Genomic DNA, 18,924 nt, shown 5'->3' with positions numbered 1-18,924 from the left:
GTGAGAGAGGGAAGAATGAAATCTTGCCATTTGGGACAAAGATGAACCTAGAGTAGGCATATTATGCTAAGTGAAATAAATCAGAGAAAGATAAATACTGTATGATTTCACTTATGTAAACCTAAAAAACAATATGAATGAGCAAACAAAACAAAACAGAAACAGACTCAGATACAGGAAGCAAACTTGGTTACCAGAGGAGAGAGTTGTTGGGGTATAGGCAAAATAGGTGAAGGGGGGGATTAAGAGAAATCAAGATCCAGTTATAAAATAAATCATGGGGATGTAATATACAGCATGGGAAATTTAGTCAATATTGTAGTCACTTCTTTGATGAGACTAACTAGCCTCATCATGGGAATCATTGGGTAATGTAGAAAAATATTGAGTCACTATGACGTACCCCTGAAAGTGATAGGATATTAAACAAATAAAAGTCCATAACAGGTTTGATTTATTTATTTATTTATTTATTTATTTATTTATTTATTTATTTATTTTCCATAACAGGTTTTAAAGTGATCTTTTGGTAGGAATTCTCTCAGATTTTTGATAATCTTGAATCATAATTTTTCCAAAATATATTTTCAACTGCTTTTTAAAAAAACTGTTCTTAGTCAAAGTAGGTTTGGAAATGCTGCCAACCAAATTTTCTCCATAACAGTCACAATGTAAAAACTTTGAAAAGCCCTACAGTTAAAAAAAAAAACAAAAAAAAAAACACCTCATTTAATTTTGTTTAGCCAAATTTCCCCACAAGGAACAGCTATCAATACTCTATAAAATTAATGTTTGTGCAAGTTCAAGTATACTCCCCTTATCATTCCTGCGGAAACCTTTTAGGTATGTTTCCTTGAGGAACTAAGAATTGAGTTGCTTTAACTTTGTGCTATTGTGAACATGAATGTACAAATAATCTATTCAAGTCACTTGTTTTGATATATAACTAGTAGTAGAATTGTTGGATCATATGGTAATTCTGTTTTTAAATTTTTGAGGAACTGCCATACTGTTTTCCTAGCACCTATACCATTTTACATTCCCACTGAGATTATCTGACTATCCCATTCCCCAGCATTTCAAAACCAATGAGTTTTGGCATTGGCAACATTTCTTGCCCGATTAATAACAAAATACCTTTTGTGCTCAATACTAATTTCATTTAATGAAATGAAATGACTAATGTCATATAACAGTTCCAATCAGTTATATGATGGATTCCAGTCTTGGAGAAGTTAAAGTGTGGGGGAAAAAAAGTGTCATCTTAGAGTCCATGAAATACAGTAAATACACTAAGAGCCCCTCAAATTTTTTTTTGTATAAATTACACAGCTTTTAACAGTCTTTATAAAATAAGAAAGTAAAGGTAGCTGGTTACCAGCAGTGTATGAAAATAATTCCTAAAAACATATAAACCACCAAAACTGAAACAAGAAGAAATAGAAAATGTAAACAGAAGTTGAATCAATAATCAAAAAAACTCCCAGCAAATCAAAGACCAAGGCCAGAGGCTTCACAGGTGAATTCCACCAAACATTTAAAGAAGAGTTAATAACTATTCTTCTCAAACTATTCCAAAAAATAGAAAAGGAAGGAAAACTTCCAAATTCATTCTATGAGGCCAGCATTATCCTGATACCAAAACCAGATAAGTACTTCACTAAAAAGGAGAATGACAGGCCAATCCCTGATGAACTTGGATGCATAAATTCTCAATAAAATACTAGCAAACCGAATCCAACAATACATTAAAAAAACTCATTCACCACAATCAAGCGGGATTTATTCCTGGGTTGCAAGGGAAATTCAATATTCACAAATCAACATGATAAGCCATGTTGGTAAAAGAAAGGATAAGAGCTATATAATCATTTCAATAGATGGAAAAAAGGCATTTGACAAAGTACAACATCCATTCGTGATAAAAAACCCTGAACAAAGTAGGTTTAGAGAGAACATACCTCAGTGTAATGAAGGACATGTATGAAAACCCACAGCGCATATCATCCTCAATGGGGAAAACGGAGACCTTTTCCTCTGTAGTCAGGAACAGGACAGGGATGTCCACTCTCACCACTGTTATTTACCATAGTACTGGAAGTCCTAACCACAGCAATCAGACAACAAAAAGAAATAAAAGGCATCTAAGCCAATCAGGAAGAAGTAAGACTCTAACTATTTGCAGGTGACATGATACTCTATATAGAAAACCCAAAAGACTCCACCAGAGAACTACTAGAACTGATACACAAATTCAGTAAGTCGCAGGATAAAAAAATCAACCTGCAGAAATCTGTTGCATTTCTAATCACCAATAACGAAGCAGCAGAAAGAGAAATTAAGGAATCATTCCCATTTACAAATACACCAAAGATACCTAGGAATAAACCTTACTAGAGACATGAAAGATCTGTACTCTGAAAACTACAGAACACTGATGAAAGAAATTGAAGAGAACACAAAGAAATGGAAGGACATTCTATGTCCATGGATTGGAAGAACAAAACCAATCTACACATTTAATTGGAATCCTTATCAAAATACCAACAACATTTTTCAAGAGCTAGAAGAACCAATCCTAAAATTTGCATGGAACCACAAAAGACCCCAAATAGCCAAAGCAAACTTGAAGAAGAAAAAGCTGGAGGCATCACAATTCTAGACTTCAAGCTGTATAACAAGACTGTAGTCAAGACAGTATGGTACTGGCACAAAAATAGACACATAGATCAATAGAACAGAATAGAAAATCCAGAAATGAATCCACAACTATATATGGGCAGTTAATCTTCCACAAAGCAGGAAAGAATATCCAATAGGAAAAGAACTGTCTCATCAACAAATGGTGTTGGAAAACTGGACAGCTACATGCAGAAGAATGAAACTAGACCACTTTCTTACACCACACACAAAAATAAATTCAAAATAGATTAGAGTCCCGCATCAGGCTCTTCACAAGGAGACTGCTTCTCTCTCTGCCTATGTTTCTGCCTCTCTCTCTGTGTCTCTCAATAAGTAAATAAATAAAATCTTTATATATATATATTATATATATATATATATATAAAGACTAAATGTGAGACTTGAAACTATAAAAATCCTAGAGACAATAAAAGCAGTAACCTTTTTGATGTCAGCTATAGCAATTTCTTACTACGCAAGGGAAACAAAAGCAAAAGTAAATGACTGGGACTTCATCAAAATAAAACACTTTCTGCACAGCAAAGGAAACAACAAAACTAAAAGGCAACCTTCAGAATGGAAGAAGATATTTGCAAATGACATATCTGATAAAGAGTAAGTGTCCAGAATATATAAAGAACCTATCAAACTCAACACCTAGAAAAATGAATAATCCAATTACAAATTAGTCAAAAGACACAAACAGACATTTCTCCAGAGAAGACACAATACAGATGGCTAACAGACACATGAAAAGATATTCAACATCACTCATCATCAGTGAAATGCAAATCAAAACTACAATGAGATATCATCTCACACAAGTCCAGAAGGGCTAAAATAAAAAACCCCAAAATAACAGGTGCTGGCAAGGATGTGGAGAAAGGGAAATAAGTGCAATACGTGTTATAATAAATATAACTATAGATGTATCTCAGACATACAAGAGGAAAAGATTCATGTTCCATGATAGATCAAACTACTTATATTTATATAAATCATAATAAGCTTATGTATAGACCAATATTGCACTGTTGGTAGGAATGCAAACTGGTGTAGCCACTCTGGAAAACAGCATGGAGATTCCTCAAAAAGTTAAAAATACAACTACCCTATGGTGCAGCAATTGCACTACTAGGTATTTATCCAAAGAATGCAAAAATACTAACTCAAAGGGAATACATGCACCCCAATGTTTATAGCAGCATTTCTTATAATACCCATATTATGGAAAAAACCCACATGTCCATTGGCTGAATGAAAAGATAAAGAAGTAGTGGGGTGTGTGTACACATAACCACAAACACAAAGACATTGGAATATTACTAAGCCATAAAAAAGAATGAAATCTTGCCATTTGCAATGACCTGGATGGAGCTAGATAGTATTATGCTAATGAAATAAGTCAGTCAGAGAAAGACAAATACCATGTGATTTCACTCACATGGAATTGAATTGAAGAAACAAAACAAAGGGAAAGGAAGGAGGGAAAACCAAGAAACTTATGTAACTTTAGAGAAGAAAAGAATGGTTACCAGAGCGGTGGTTGGGTGGGGAATAGAGTTAAACAGGTGATGTGGATTGAGGAAGTACTTGCTGTAATGAGCACCAGGTGTTGTATGGAAGTGTTGAATCACTATTTTGTACACTTGAACCTAATATTACACTATATGTTACCTAATGGGAATTTAAATAAAAACTTTTAAAAAGTCTTTCTCAAACATATTTTTATCTCATTTCTAAAATAATGTGCTTCAAGGACAGTTTTGTTTTTCAATTTTACCTAAGTAAGACTTAGTGACAATTTGGAATAAAAGTAAAAACCCCGTAAGACAGTAAACAGTGTATCCTAGATTTTTTTTCCCATATATTTGTGATTTCTAGTATAAATGTCCTAATTATGCTTGTTTCTCTTTGTTTAAGGATTGTTCAAGTTTAGAAGAATATAACATTGCTGCAGCATTGCTCCCTTTGACCAGTGCTTTCTACAGGGTAAGTTTCATTGGTCTATACATAAGCTCATTATGATTTATATAAATATAAGTAGTCTGATCTATCATGGAACTACATGAATCTTTTCCTATTGTATATCTTAGATACATCTATGGTTATATTTATTGTAACACTTATTGCATACAGTTGACCTTGAACAACACAGATTTGAACTGCATGGGTCCACTTATTTGTGTTTTTTCTAGTAGAGTACTACAGATGTATTTTCTCTTCCTTGTGATTTTTTTTTAAGATTTATTTATTTATTCATGAGAGACACAGAGAGAGTGGCAGAGACATAGGCAGAGGGAGAAGCAGGCTACTCGCAGAAAGCCTGATGCGGGACATGATCCCGGATCCCAGGACCATGACCTGAGCCGAAGGCAGGTGCCCAACTGCTGAGCCACCCAGGCGTCCCTCCTTATGATTTTCTTAATAGCATTTCTCTAGTTTATTGCAAGAATACAGTATATAATACATGCACCTACTATGTGTTAATCAACTATTCATGTTATCAGTAAGGTTTCCAGTCATCTCTAAGCAATGAATAGCTAGGTTTTGGGGGCGTAACAGTTATACACAAATTATTGACTACACAGAGAGTCAGTGTCCTAATCCCCACATTGTTCAAGGGCTAAAGATACTGTGTGTAGAAAATTTAATATATAATATTAAATCATCTCCTAAGATGGAACCCCACCCATTCCATCCCTCCTTTTTTTTGGGGGGGGGGCTTTATTTTTCTTTAAAACATTTTGTAACACCTGAAATTATATATTCATTTTTTTACATTTGAGTATTTTCCTCTACCACAGAAAATAAATTCCATGAGGCTAGGATATTATTTCATAGATATTTATTGATAAGGCCAGGTTTATTTGTTTGTTTGTTTTTAAGTCTGTCCACACAGTTAGAGATCTTAACCCAAACGTTCCCCATTATTTGGAGCTCTTTCTCTGCTAAGTCACTGCATATCCCTCTTTCTTCCTACTTACCCCTCCCTTCCTCTTTGAAAACAGAAAGTGGAATTTATGATGTTCACACTTCTGAGAACTGGCAAGTCATACTGAACATGCTCAGGAAACAAGGACAAATCTCAAAAATGTCAAACAAATGAATTCAAGGTTTAGAGGCTAATGACAACTAATGAGCCTCACCATCATCTTTTGGTCTTCCCTCCCCAACTTAAGCCTGGCTCCAGGCCCACTTCATATTTCCTTTAATGCATACATACTAGTCTTCTCTGAACTCCCTGATCCTTCATCTCATTCCCCTGCTAGCATGGAGAACACTATTACAGAAATAGGCCAGGCTATCCTGGATCCCAAACCATGTGGGAAATTTATCTCTGTATCTCAGAGCAGCCAGAAGACTTAGTCCTCTGCCTAACAAGCCTTCATATTAGGCCCTCACCTGGCATTTGCTAAAGAAAATGACATTTTAAATCTATCCCACTTCCAAGATTTAAAAAATACTATGTAGAAATAAATAAGAAACATAGGGAAAATAAGAATTGCAATAGAAACTCAATTGCTTAAGTAACCCATTGCTTATGATTTTTTTTTAAGGAGAGTCATTTAACCATTTTATAGTGTATATTAAAGAGGGTTTGATCAGGATAGCAGAAGTACCATGAGCGATATAATTAAGGAATTTATTATAAGGGACCAGCCCTTACTTATATTATTATAAAAACTGGGGGGAAAGTTTTTGGAAGGCTTTGAATTAGGCTCTACCTGTGGGCCTGAAGTCTCTATAGGTCATGACACAGGGAAGAACAAGGACAAAGTGGAATCTGTGTATATCTCTTACTTCTTCTAACCCAAACAGTGCAAATGACCTGCAAAAAAAGCAGCACTATTAGCCATAGAGCTACACAAGCATCTGGCCCTGGGCTAGGAGAAGCTGAAGGAGATGTGGCAGGAACTGGAAAACTCTGAGCTTAGTCTCGTCGCCATATCAATGTGAGCCGGCATAGCAGTGACAGTGTGTGAGCTATAGCAGCACATCCGATATTACCTTCAAAGTGTAATGACTGCTGATTCATTTTTGTTCAAATCTTAGAGAAATTTCTCTTGTGGCCAACCCAAACCCTGGAATCATAGAGAAAAGAAAATCTGGGAAATGTCCTCACTTAGCTTAGTTTACACAGTACAAAACCATCATACTGATTTTTAGTTTTGTGGGAGTTTTTAAGTAGTTAATAAGTTGGGTTAAATGCCATATTGTTTCTCTGTGTTATCAAACAATAATTCAAACGTATGTTTTAGGAGTGGGTTTATGGATTTAATTCTTTGTTGTTGGCTTGGTTTGGCCATGAATTAGGAGCCAGAAACCATACCAGTAATATGTGCAGGAAAACCTTAAGTTATTAAGTAGTAAGTAGCAGGGGATTAACTCCCAAGAAGTAAATAGAATTCCAAAGAATACAGGCATATCAGAAATAGGGAGCAGCTACTACTTCTTGGGTGTAGGTAGAGTACCCAAGAAAGGAGCAAACTTGGAAGAAGGCTTCATCCCAATAAGACTTGTGATTCAAACCTTGCTAGAGCAATGTTTTGGCCACTGGATGGCATAGAAATTCATTGAGGTGCCACAGACCAGAGCTGTTAAGTGGGAAACTACCTCCTGAAGTTCTGGCAAAACTTGCTGGTAATCCCCCTTAGTAGAAAGCCAGTGAAACTTAATAAGAAGCCACTGTCTGGACCACCACTGAAATTCCAAAAATGGTGAGCATTTGGGGGTGTCCCGTACACCACTAGCAGGGGCATGCCATAGGAACTAGAAGGAAAAAGCACACCAGAACCAGGAAAAGAAACCACTTTCTACTGCATTGGCCCTTCAGCACTTTATACTGACAAAAGTTAGAATTGTGCCAGCTGGTAAAGGAGAAATGTTTATATGTCCAGTTCCAGTACCACAAAGCAGGGCAAAGAAAGGTCAATTTGGAGGAAAGACATTGCGTCAGTAACTGACACAGTGGGGTTAGAGAGGGTGAGGGTGGATCATACCAATTCTCAGATACTTTCTAAATTTCTAACTTATAGGGAATTATTTCTGGTGTATAATTGAGGAAAATTTTGTAGATGTAAATTGCACTATCCTGGTCACAGATTGCAAATGAGCCATGCTTATGGTGTTCAGCCAATATAAACTCCTGGGTCTTGCTCAGCATGCTTCACAGAATTGACTCAGCAGTTTGTCATATTTGAACTTACGTGAAAATATTTTTAATAATATTTATTGCACTTTTTTTTTCAATGCAACAAAACTTTATTGAACATCTCAATATACAAAGTTACTATGCCAGGTAACATATGGGCAGCCACATGAGTGAAACATTGACATGGCCAGTAGGAGCTTATATTAGTCTTTCTAATACCAAATAATAAACACATAAAACTGTTCCACAGTGCATCAACTGGAAGGGTATTTCCTTAAATAAAATATATATATGAGATTAGAAAATTCAGATACTACAGAAACATATAAAAATGCAAAACAAAAGCTTGTTTTCCCACTTCTACCCCATATCCTCTGACAGTTGGCTTATTCTTAGGGAAAAAAAAGTCACTCGTTGCCAGTAGATAAATACAGATAAAATTACTCTTTTTTTAAAAACTAATCAATCATTTACATTGTTTTCTCACCTTGTTTTTTTCATTTAGTCATCTTGAAGATCTTTTTGTATACCTAATTAGTATATAACACTAATACCTAATTATATTAGGTATTAGTATGCAAATATATTTTTTCTTAATGAAAAGATAGTGTCTGTGTGTATGTGTGTTTATTTACCATAAGTATAAGAGCAGATTATAAAAAAAAAAAGAGCAGATTATTTCATTGATCCAGGTGAAATGTGATGTTTGTCTTTTAGCATTTTCCTTTGTGTAAAAATATCTAAGATGTTTCACTTGTAACATTATATATCTTAGATCCTTGGGAATTTTTTATGCCACAACACCACAAATTTGAGGCATTTTTTCCCTTTCAGTTTTCTCACTTTTCTCTACTTTTAATGAGTTCTAAGTAACTCATGCTTCTTTAACTTATGAAGCCTTTCTTGAAGGTGATATTTTAAGAGCCAGGTTTAAATTATTAAGGATTACTGGGGATACCTGAGTGGCTCAGCTGGTTAAGCATCTTCCTTTGGCTTAGGTCCTGGGATTGTGCCCGCTCCCTGCTCACTACTCAGCGGGGAGTCTGCTTGCCCTTCCCCCCCCCCACAATTTATGCTCTCTCTCTCTCTCTCTCTCAAATAAAATCTTTTAAAAAATTGTTAAGGATTACTTTAATGGTGAAAAACAATGTAATCATTTACATTTATATTAGCTTAACATTTATATGATGCTTTCATCCTCAGTTCAGCAAATAGTTATTAGGTACGGCAAGCCCTATGCTTATGTTTGTTGCCTAATTGCAAGTGAATAGCACATGGTCCTTACCCTGAAGAAACGTACTGTCTAATGGCCTTTCATATTCATCAATCAGCTTTTAACGGAGGAACATTTCAGTTACTGAATAACATTGGGTTACCTTTTGTTTACTTAGGTCCTTTTTATTAAAAAAAAATCATGTTTTTTTTAATTAATTGAAATATATACTCAAAGTTTAAAGCAAGGATTCTTGTGTAAATGTCACTTTTTGGAATAAAAAGAATTAAAGAGTAAGCTAAAACCCAATAGTTAGAGCAGAAATAAAACCAAAATAAGATACCCTTCTCTTAATCTTTTCCCATGATAGCCTTGGACAAAAGTAAAGGCCATGGGGCCCCTTCATCATGAGCTACTGTGTAGTGCCCTCTCCATGATCCATAAATCTTAGAGTCATCCTGTTGTAGTTCTTAATCACCCAGATAATCTAGAGAGTATCCTAGAATCCATCAAAATATGAGAGATCCCTTCTTTTACTTCTTTGAGGCGCATTGGTTGGTTACTGATGCTCAAAATGAATGCCCAGAAGAATTGATGCTTTCTTCCCTGGTACTCATTGTAATTCATGTTTACGCTGGGAAGAAATAGAAATACCCTATTTGACTTAAATTCAAGCACCCTGAAGAGACACATTGCCAGATTGCAAAGATCCCCCCATACACGGGTGGCACTTTGTAGGTTATTTATTGATCAAGATAGGTCTTGCTTCGTAACAGCATTATTCAGGCTCTCATTCTCAATAGAAGTGGACTTATTTCTTCTTTAAAATTCTCATTTCATTCCAACATGTTAAAAAAAAAAACACTTATCTTCTCTAGTATCCAAAAGGATACTCCCAGAGGACTCATTTTTATTAACAGGTTTGTTGAAGTATAATTTGTATACTATAAAATTCACTCATTTTAAGGGTATATTTTAGCAATTCTTAGTATATTTACAGATTTGTATAACTCTCACACTATCTAATCTTAGAACATTTCCATCACTCCAAAAGAAATCTCCTGTCCATTTGCAGTCACTTCTCATTCCCAGGCAACTACTAATAGACTTTCTGTCCCTATAAATTTGCCTTTTCTAGACATTTCATATAAATGTAATCATATATGTTCCTTTATGTCTGGCTTCTCTTACTGAATAAAGTATATTTGAAGTTTGCCCATTTTGTTAGAAGATTTCTTTAGGACTGTTATTAATTAAGAATTCTTCATACCCAGAGTGCTTAGGTCACCTTCTGTATAGCTTTAAATTGTATCTAATTCAAGATGTAAAGTATAATTAAACTAATTCTCTTTTAGTAAATATACCAAGAAAAAAATGTGAGATGTAGAATCTAATTTTATAGTTCTTTAATTTTTCTGTTGCTAAATTGTAAACTTTGCTTATACTGTCTAAATGAATATCGACTTACCTAATTGTAAATAAATTTGAGATATAGGTATTTATCCACTTCAAAATATAAAAGCCAAAGGCAAGTAGATATATTCAGGATAGTGTGTGTGATAGGAAAATCTGTTCATTACTACCCGAAAAAAGTCCTTTGTGTAAACCTAGCTTTTACCTAATCAGTCAGAGAAGGAAAAGTGAGCATTAAAGCATGGAGAACCAGAATTTCCTGAGCCACCTCCTAAGTAATGACCTTTCTGCCACCATACTAGAAGTATTTCTCCTCCCAAACCTTGACCCCCAAAATGAGCAAACTAAAATCTGTTTTCTGCATCTTTCATGTCAAAACCTGATATTTCTTGTGTAAGCAAGCCTATGTATCAAATAGAACATGGTAAAGAACAGAAGTCCAAAGGAAAGTGATAGCAATAATAAAGACAGCTCATTCTTACTACCTAGTACAAAGTGCTACATTTGACTTGCAGGGCCTAATCCAAATGAATGGATATTATTCCCATTTTAGATGAAGGAATTTCTACCATTTAGCTAGTAAGTAGCAGAGCCATGACTCAAACTCAGTGTCTGACTCCAAAGTTTGTATTCTTTATAATAAGATTCCCCAAGTGAGTCTCAATTTATATAGCAGAGTTCTGGGAGCTTTTCATCTTTTTGCTTAGAGGTACTGAATTGACATCACTCCTGTCCCCTCATTTCTCTGACCAATATTATCCTTATATCCAGCAAGGATACTTCATTAAGCTTTGGCTTAGAGTGGGCAAAGTCAGGAAATACTGGTTAATTGGATGTTATGATTAATAAATAATTGTCACATATTATTATATGTGAATCTCTAATTTCCACGTATTTCTAATAGAAAACATACTAAGTACTCAGAATCACACCAGATGCACTTTTGTAATTCTCTGATAATTTATAAGTTACTTGAATAACTAACTGGTTTTGCCCTTAAGTTAGTAATATAGACCCTACTTGTCCTACTTTTGATATGACAACATATAGATAGGGATCCCTGGGTAGCGCAGCGGTTTGGCGCCTGCCTTTGGCCCAGGGCGCGATCCTGGAGACCCGGAATCGAATCCCACGTCGGGCTCCCAGTGCATGGAGCCTGCTTCTCCCTCTGCCTATGTCTCTGCCTCTCTCTCTCTCTGTGACTATCATAAATAAATAAAAATTAAAAAAAAACATATAGATAATTTTAACCAATGGAATCGAGATGAACCTAATTCATGATATTAAGATTGTTGCTGGAAGAAAACTCTTACAATAACATAAAAAAATAGATATTTCATCAGTTCTTCTTTCCCCTCTAATGGTAAATGACAAGAGAGATTCTTAAAAATCTACAAAATAGGAAAAGAATTTTGTTCTTCCTAAACTTCATGATCTGGATACATTGCATTTCCTACAATAGGTCTCAAAGGATGACATTTTTGGCAAAAATCGGCAGAGGGTGGTGATGAAGGGTCTTTTTTCATCTTTTTTCTTCTGTAAAATAAAATACTAAGCTTAAAAATAAATTAGCAGAAAAACATTTGAGAATGAAGACAGACATCAACAGTGGGCTGAATCCAAATTTGGCCTGGCAAAGATATGAATGTGCTTATTACAGCAGATACCTCCAGCACAGCAGAATTTTAGAATGGCCAGAGACAGTGTCTTGCTTTTATTTCCTCCCTTCATTTTCTTCTTGTTCTTTCAGACAACTTAGCATTCCTTCCTCCTCCCCTCTAAGCACAACCTCTTCTTGCTCCTCCTACTGTTTCTTTCCAGTTTTGGGTGGCTGCTTCTCTTCTCCTAGTCCTGTAAAACCTCTCCTTCTGAGAAACTGAATTACTTTAGAATTACTGTTCTTTATCAACTTATCTTCACTGTTTAGTAATATAAGGCAGTTTGGAAATTTAAAGGAACATAGTTACTTATAGATATAAAGTTACATTAACTGCCTGGTAAAAAATTGTATTTAAACTAATTTGCTGAGTGTCTCCTTTGTGTAAAATTCTGTATTAGGCATTGGGTGAGTTGCAGTGATACCTAAGACATGATTTCTGCCCCCCACGCTCCCCTGTAGCTGATTATCTTATAGGGTAGAGAGGAATGAAAATCACTACTAGTAAGCAGAATAGGAGGAAACAAAGTGAACTGTTATACTGAAGAATGTGCCAATGATGAAGGACACAAACCTTTTTTATTTGAATCCCTCATACTCTTATAGGCTTCCTTACATAATGACACTGTGATGTATGGTAACTATTTCCCCTTCTTCCCTTTCCCTCTGGGTTCAGGCCTTGATACCTGTGATTTTTGTTCCCTCCCTCATATGAGGGCCTTTTTTCTCAGCTTTCTAATCCACTCTCCATACTTTCCTGGGATTATTCCTCATTCTCCCCTCTTTTCCTTTTCAGAACCCTTTTTCTATTACTGCTTCTGCTGCAAGCAGTCTTAGAGCATCCTTCAACATTAATATACATGAAAGCTGGGGCACCTGGGTGGCTCAGTCAGTTAAGCATCTGCCTTCAGGGGATCCCTGGGTGGCTCAGCGATTCAGCGCCTGCCTTTGGCCCAGGGCGTAATCCTGGAGTCCCGGGATCGAGTCTCAACGTCGGGCTCCCGGCATGGAGCCTGCTTCTCCTTCTGCCTTGTCTCTCTCTCTCTTTCTATGTCTATCTTGAATAAATAAGTAAAATCTTAAAAAAAAAAAAAAAAAGCATCTGCCTTCAGCCCAGGTCATGATCCCAGGGTCAGGATCCCTGTTCAGTGGGGAGTCTGCTTTTCCCTCTCCCTCTCCCCCTCTCCCCAGCTCATGTGCTCTTTCCTCTCTTATATATATATATATATATAATATATATATATCAATTGAATACAATCTAAAAAAAAATAATACACACACACACACGAAAGCCATACCAATCAAGACATTTTTATTAATATTATAGGGAAATTTATTCACAAAGGATAATCTGTTACCAATTTCAACCTCAACAATTGTTACATCTTTTTGTTGGATTATCCCTTTTATTATTATATAGGGCCCTTCTTTGTATCTTGTTACAGTCTTTTTTTAAAGTCTAGTTTTTCTGATATAAATGTTTCTCCACCCCCTCACTTTCAAATTGCAAGTGTCTTTATTTTATTTATTTACTAAAATATTTTATTTAAATTAAAATTGCCAACATATTGTATAACACCCAGTGCTCATGCAGGTGTCTTTAGATCTAAAATGAGTCTCTGTAGGGGTGCCTGGGTGGCTCAGTTGGTTAAGCATCCATTTCTTGATTTTGGCTCAGGTCATAGTATAGAGTTGGGAGATCAAGCCCCACTTCAGGCTTCAGACTCTATGGGGAGTCTGCTTGAGATTCTTTTCCTCCCTTTCTGCCCCTTTCCTCCTGTATTTTCTCTCTCTCTCTCTCTCAAATAAATAGATATTTTAAAATAAATAAAGTATGTGTAGGCAGCATAGAGATGGATCTTGTTTTTTTTTTTATCCATTCTGTCATCTGTCTTTTGATTAGAGCATTTAGTCCATTTACATTCAAAAAAATTACTGATAGATAGCTCTTTATTGTCGTTTTATTACTGGTTTTATTGTTTCTTAAGGTTTTCTGTGATCTTTCTTGCCTTCCATGTTTGCTGATTTTCTTTAGTGATATATTTGGATTTCTTTCTCTTTATTCTTTGCATATTTATTAGTGGTTTTTGATTTGTGGTTGTCATTAGGTTTGTATATAACCTCTTCTGCACATAGCAGTCTATATTAAATTGATGGCCATTCAAGTTTGAACCCATTCTTTACTCCTGTCCTCCCCACGTTTTAGATATATAGTGTCATATTTTACATCCTTTTATTTTGTGAGTTCCTTGAACTTTTTTTAATAGAAATATTCATTTTAATTGCTTTTGTGATTCCTACTTTCATACTATCGTTTTTGGTCTTTTTCCTCCACTCACAGAGTTCCCTTTAATATTTCTCATAGGGCTGATTTTAGTGGTTATGTACTCCTTTAATTATTGCTTGTCTGTGATCTCTTGCTTTCTACTTCTATTTTGAATGTTAGCCTTGCTGATAGAGTATTCTTGGCTACAGATTTTTTACCACTCAGCACTTTAAATTTATCATGCCACTCGGTTCTGGCTTGGAAAGTTTCTGCTGAAAAATCTGCTGATGAAACCCTTATGGGGTTTCCTTTGTATGTGACTGTCCTTTGTTGTCTTGTGTCTTTTAATATTTTTTCTTTATCTCTGTATTTTGCCATTTTAATGATTAGATGTCTTGGTGTAGATCTGCTTTTTGTGAATTTTTTCGGAAACATCCAGATCTTGCCTTCTGGATCTGGATATGTTTCCTTCCCCAGATTAGGGAAGTTTCCAGCCATTGTATCTTCAAGTACATTTTCTGCCCCCTTTTCCCTTTTTCTTCTGGAACTCCTATAATACAAATATTATTCTATTTGATGGAGTCACTGAGTTCTCTGAGTCTATTCTTGTTTGCATGGTTCTTCTTTCATTTTTTTTCAGCTTCATTGTTTCCATTTCTTTGTCTTCTATGTCACTAGTTCATTTCTCTGCTTCTTCTATCCTGCTGTTTATTCCATCAAGTGTGTTTCTCATTTCATTTGTTGAGCCCTTTAATCTCTGCTATATTATTCCTTATCCCTGTGTTAAAGGATTCACTAATGTTCCCCACTGTTTTCTCAAATCTAGAGAGTAACCTTAGTCATTGATTTAAATCAGGCATGTTTCACTTAGACCTATGGCTGTGGCCTTATTTTGTTCTTTCATTTGGGATAAATTCCTGCCTTTACATTTTGTCTAAGTCTCTGCCTGCTTCTCTTAGAAAAGCCTGCTCTTGAAAATAATGGCCTTGTGGGAGCACCTGATTGGCTTAGTCAGTTAAGCATCTGCCTTTGGCTCAGGTCATGATCTCAGGCTCCTGAGATGGGGCCCTGAGTTGGGCTTCCTGTTCAGTAGGGAGTCTGCTTGTCCCTCTCCCTCTGTTCCTCCACCTTGCTTGTGCTCTCTCTCGTTCTCTCTCTGTGTGTCTTTCACACTTACTCTCTCAAATTAATAAACAAAATCTTTAAAATAAAGAGAAAAAATAGCCATATGAAGAAGATGTCATGTAGTTCTGAGGCCTGAAGCTTTAAGGAACTACATGACCTGACATAACACAACTGCTGTTGTGTTCTGGGTGTTCAGTCCTTCAAGCCAGTCATCATGGAGGCTCTCTTTACCTGTTGTCGGCAGTATTTGGTCCTTGGCCTGAATGTGGCAAGTTTTAATTAGGTATACTTTGGTCTGCTTATAAAATAAGACCTGACACCACTTCCATAAGATAATGAGTCCCTGCAGAATTCTCTGGTCAGAGACATGGTGTGGGCAGAGTTTGTGTTAGTCTTCTGGGGGAGGACTCTGCACACAGGGACTGAGGGAAGTGTGACCAAGAAGGACAGTCCCAACCAGGAGCTTAGTGTAAAAGCAAGTTAGGCAGCCAATGCGTGCATTCTGCTGGTTCCTGCATGTGGCCTATGATTGTGCTGAGGGATAGGGATGAGAAATGTTGCTGGCCAGCTCCTTTGTTCCTGGAGCAGTGTCTAAGTGAATGCTGCCTCTCAAGGACATGCTCCATGAAGAGCAAATAATCTCCCCATTGTGTCCCATGCGCTCTTTAGCTCACTATTTCCACACTGTCTCTGCCATGGTTGTTTGCCCACCTTCTCTCCAGGAGCAGCCCTGATGCCTCTGGACTCTCCCACAGCACAGCCCACCAACACTTAAAACTTTAGGCATTAAGCCCCTCTGCTTGCAAGAATTCACAAAATTCAGCCCTTCTCACTTTCCAAGCCAATGGCCATGGGGAAATACTCTCCTCGTGCATTCCTGTGTGCCCCTCTCTCTCACCCTTCTCCATGACCACAGCTCCCTCCCTCCCCTCTGTAGCAGCCAAGATCTGTTTCTCCCCTAAACCATTTCTCCGCACTACCTACCTTCTTTGATGTGGCCTCTTCTGTATCTTTAGTTGTGGAGTTTGTTCTGCCAGTCCTCAGGTCAGTTTCTGTGGTATTTAGAATGATTTGATAGCTATCTAGTTGTATGCATAGGACAAGATGAGCCTAGGGTCCTCTTACTCTACTACCATCTTCCCCCAAGAATCTAGTAGGAATCTGTGCTTTTAACCACTTCCTTGGGTTCCATTGGTGCTTGAGCAGCTGAAAGAACTCCGAGAAACATGTTACTTGCTAGATCACCAGCTTATTATGAAAAGAAATAACTCAAAAAAAAAAAAAAAAAGATGTAACTCAGGAACAGCCATATGGAAAAAGATGCAAAGGACCAGGTGTGGGGAAAGGGTGCATAGTTTCTGTGCCCTCTCCAGGTGTGCCTCTCTCCCAAAGTCTCCCTGTGTTCACCAATTCAGAAGCTCTCCAAACCCCCAGTATTCCGTATTTTAGGTATAATTGTGTTACTTTTTTGTTTTTTTTTAAGTAGGCTCCACACCCAGCCTGGAGCCCAACACAGGGCTTACCCTCATGATGCTGAGATCAAGACCTGAGCTGAAATCAAGAGTCTTAACACTTAACCGACTTAGCCAGTGAGGTGCCCTTAATTGTGTTGCTTTTAAATTCTTCCTTAAGGTGTGGTCTGACTTCCTGTCATCTAAAGTCTGAGCTTATCTAAAACTCAGATATCTAAAACAACCCATGAAATAATTTTTCCCTCATGGATTTTCTATACTTGATAGTTCGATTTGTATTAGAATTCACTATGAAATAAAAAATATTTACCCACAAAGATATTATCAGTCAAAAATAAGCCATATTCAAAGCCATTTTAACTTCTTAAACCTCAGAAAAACATTTTTATTATTTTTATAATATATTAATATATATTATATGTAATATATATGATATAATACTTAGTCACATGTTATATTATTAACAGGTGCTGGGCTTTGTAGGGAATGGTGGGGCAATGGGTAATACCCAGCCACCATAAACCAAGGACTGAGAGCTGATTTCAGGAGAAAAATTGAGTTAACCCTGAATCATCTGTTATTTTATGCTGGCTTCCCTTCATGATTAGTTCAGGTTATAAAATAAAATTTTCCTTTTAATGGAAAGAGAAGTGCTCTTAGGTCAAATTTTCACCCACTTCTCTAGAATTACTTGCATTGACGGACCCAGATTGTATGTGATTACAATTCAAATAACATTGATTTATACTTAAGAAACATGTATTTTATGGAAAAAAATTACACTTTAAGGTAGAGCTCAATTAAACTTTTGTCTGATAATATCTTATTTAAGTAGCTAATGAGTGTAATCTCATGGGAGGAGGAAGCCCTGAGCCTCCTCCAGACAACCTAATGAACAGCTTACCTACTGCCCCCAAGTCAACTGCAGACCAGAGGAAACACTGCCTAGAAGAAAAAAAAAGAATTAGTATCTCAGCGGGACCCACAGGTTACAGAGGAGAGATCCTACATTCTTTCCCTCTGTTTGCATAAACTGACTATTCTTAGAGGCATGAGATTGTTAGGTCTGATATTTGGCTGGTTACCTCCCCTTTCACTTCTGGTCCTGGAGTAGTGGGAGGTGGCAATAAACATAGCATTGGGTGTTTAACTGAAGCCATTTAATGAATCGCAGCTGTATTAGTACAGCCCCTATCAATTTTCTTAAAGGAGGGGGTGGCAAGAGTTCTTGTAACATTTTTATGCATTTGGCTCTCATTATGATATACACTTAGAGACAAACCAATGGGAAAGATGAACCTCTTTCCCACCAAGCACACTGCCATTTGTAATTCATTTTCAGTAGATCTCTTAGAAATTGTTTATTGAGTATATAATTGTATTATATATAAGATGCTGCAAGGATGGTGATGATGATAATGATGATAGGATAGTTAAGGTGTATTAAGCATTTCCTTATGTGTCATGCACTGTGGCTAAGTACTTCATGTGCATTAATTAGATCATAATCTTTACAACAATCCCATGGACTAAGTATTATTGTCTCCATTTCATCTTTGAGGAAACTGGGTCTAGATAAATGTAAAGACCTTGTCATGGTCATTCAACAAGCAAATAGGAAATGGTGAAATTTGAACCTAGGGACTTCTAGTCTAGCAATATAGCACACTAAATATTCTGAAACACCCCTACACCTACAACACCACCACCAGCAGCAAAAAGCCCACCAAAAATGTAATATAAAATACAGGTATGTTATTAAGTACATAACTAAGCACAAGAAAGTAAGAGAAATCTTCAAGAATGAAAGATGAAAAGGAGGCAGAAATCTGAGGTGATCTGCTTCCACTGCAGCTTAAGCTGCAGCTAACCTGAAGACATCTAGTAATACTTGGAACCTAGAGCCTTCAGTATTGGGTGGGGAGACTGAAATTTGTAAAT

At 36.5% G+C, this 18,924-nt stretch overlaps 1 protein-coding gene across 3 annotated transcripts in view; it reads left to right on the top strand.

Moving 5' to 3' along the window:
- The window catches only part of SBF2 (SET binding factor 2), a 454,884-nt gene that overhangs the window by 328,666 nt on the left and 107,294 nt on the right, over positions 1-18,924 (top strand). For all 3 annotated transcript variants that reach the window (XM_025459459.3, XM_025459456.3, XM_049098688.1), the window contains exon 17: positions 4,606-4,674. In XM_025459459.3, the coding sequence (XP_025315244.1) occupies positions 4,606-4,674 (69 nt within the window). The remainder of the gene's footprint in view (positions 1-4,605; positions 4,675-18,924) is intronic.

Source organism: Canis lupus, chromosome 21, assembly GCF_003254725.2.
Source record: "Canis lupus dingo isolate Sandy chromosome 21, ASM325472v2, whole genome shotgun sequence".
Lineage (NCBI taxonomy): Eukaryota > Metazoa > Chordata > Mammalia > Carnivora > Canidae > Canis > Canis lupus.
This window is presented reverse-complemented; position numbering and strand designations above follow the sequence as displayed.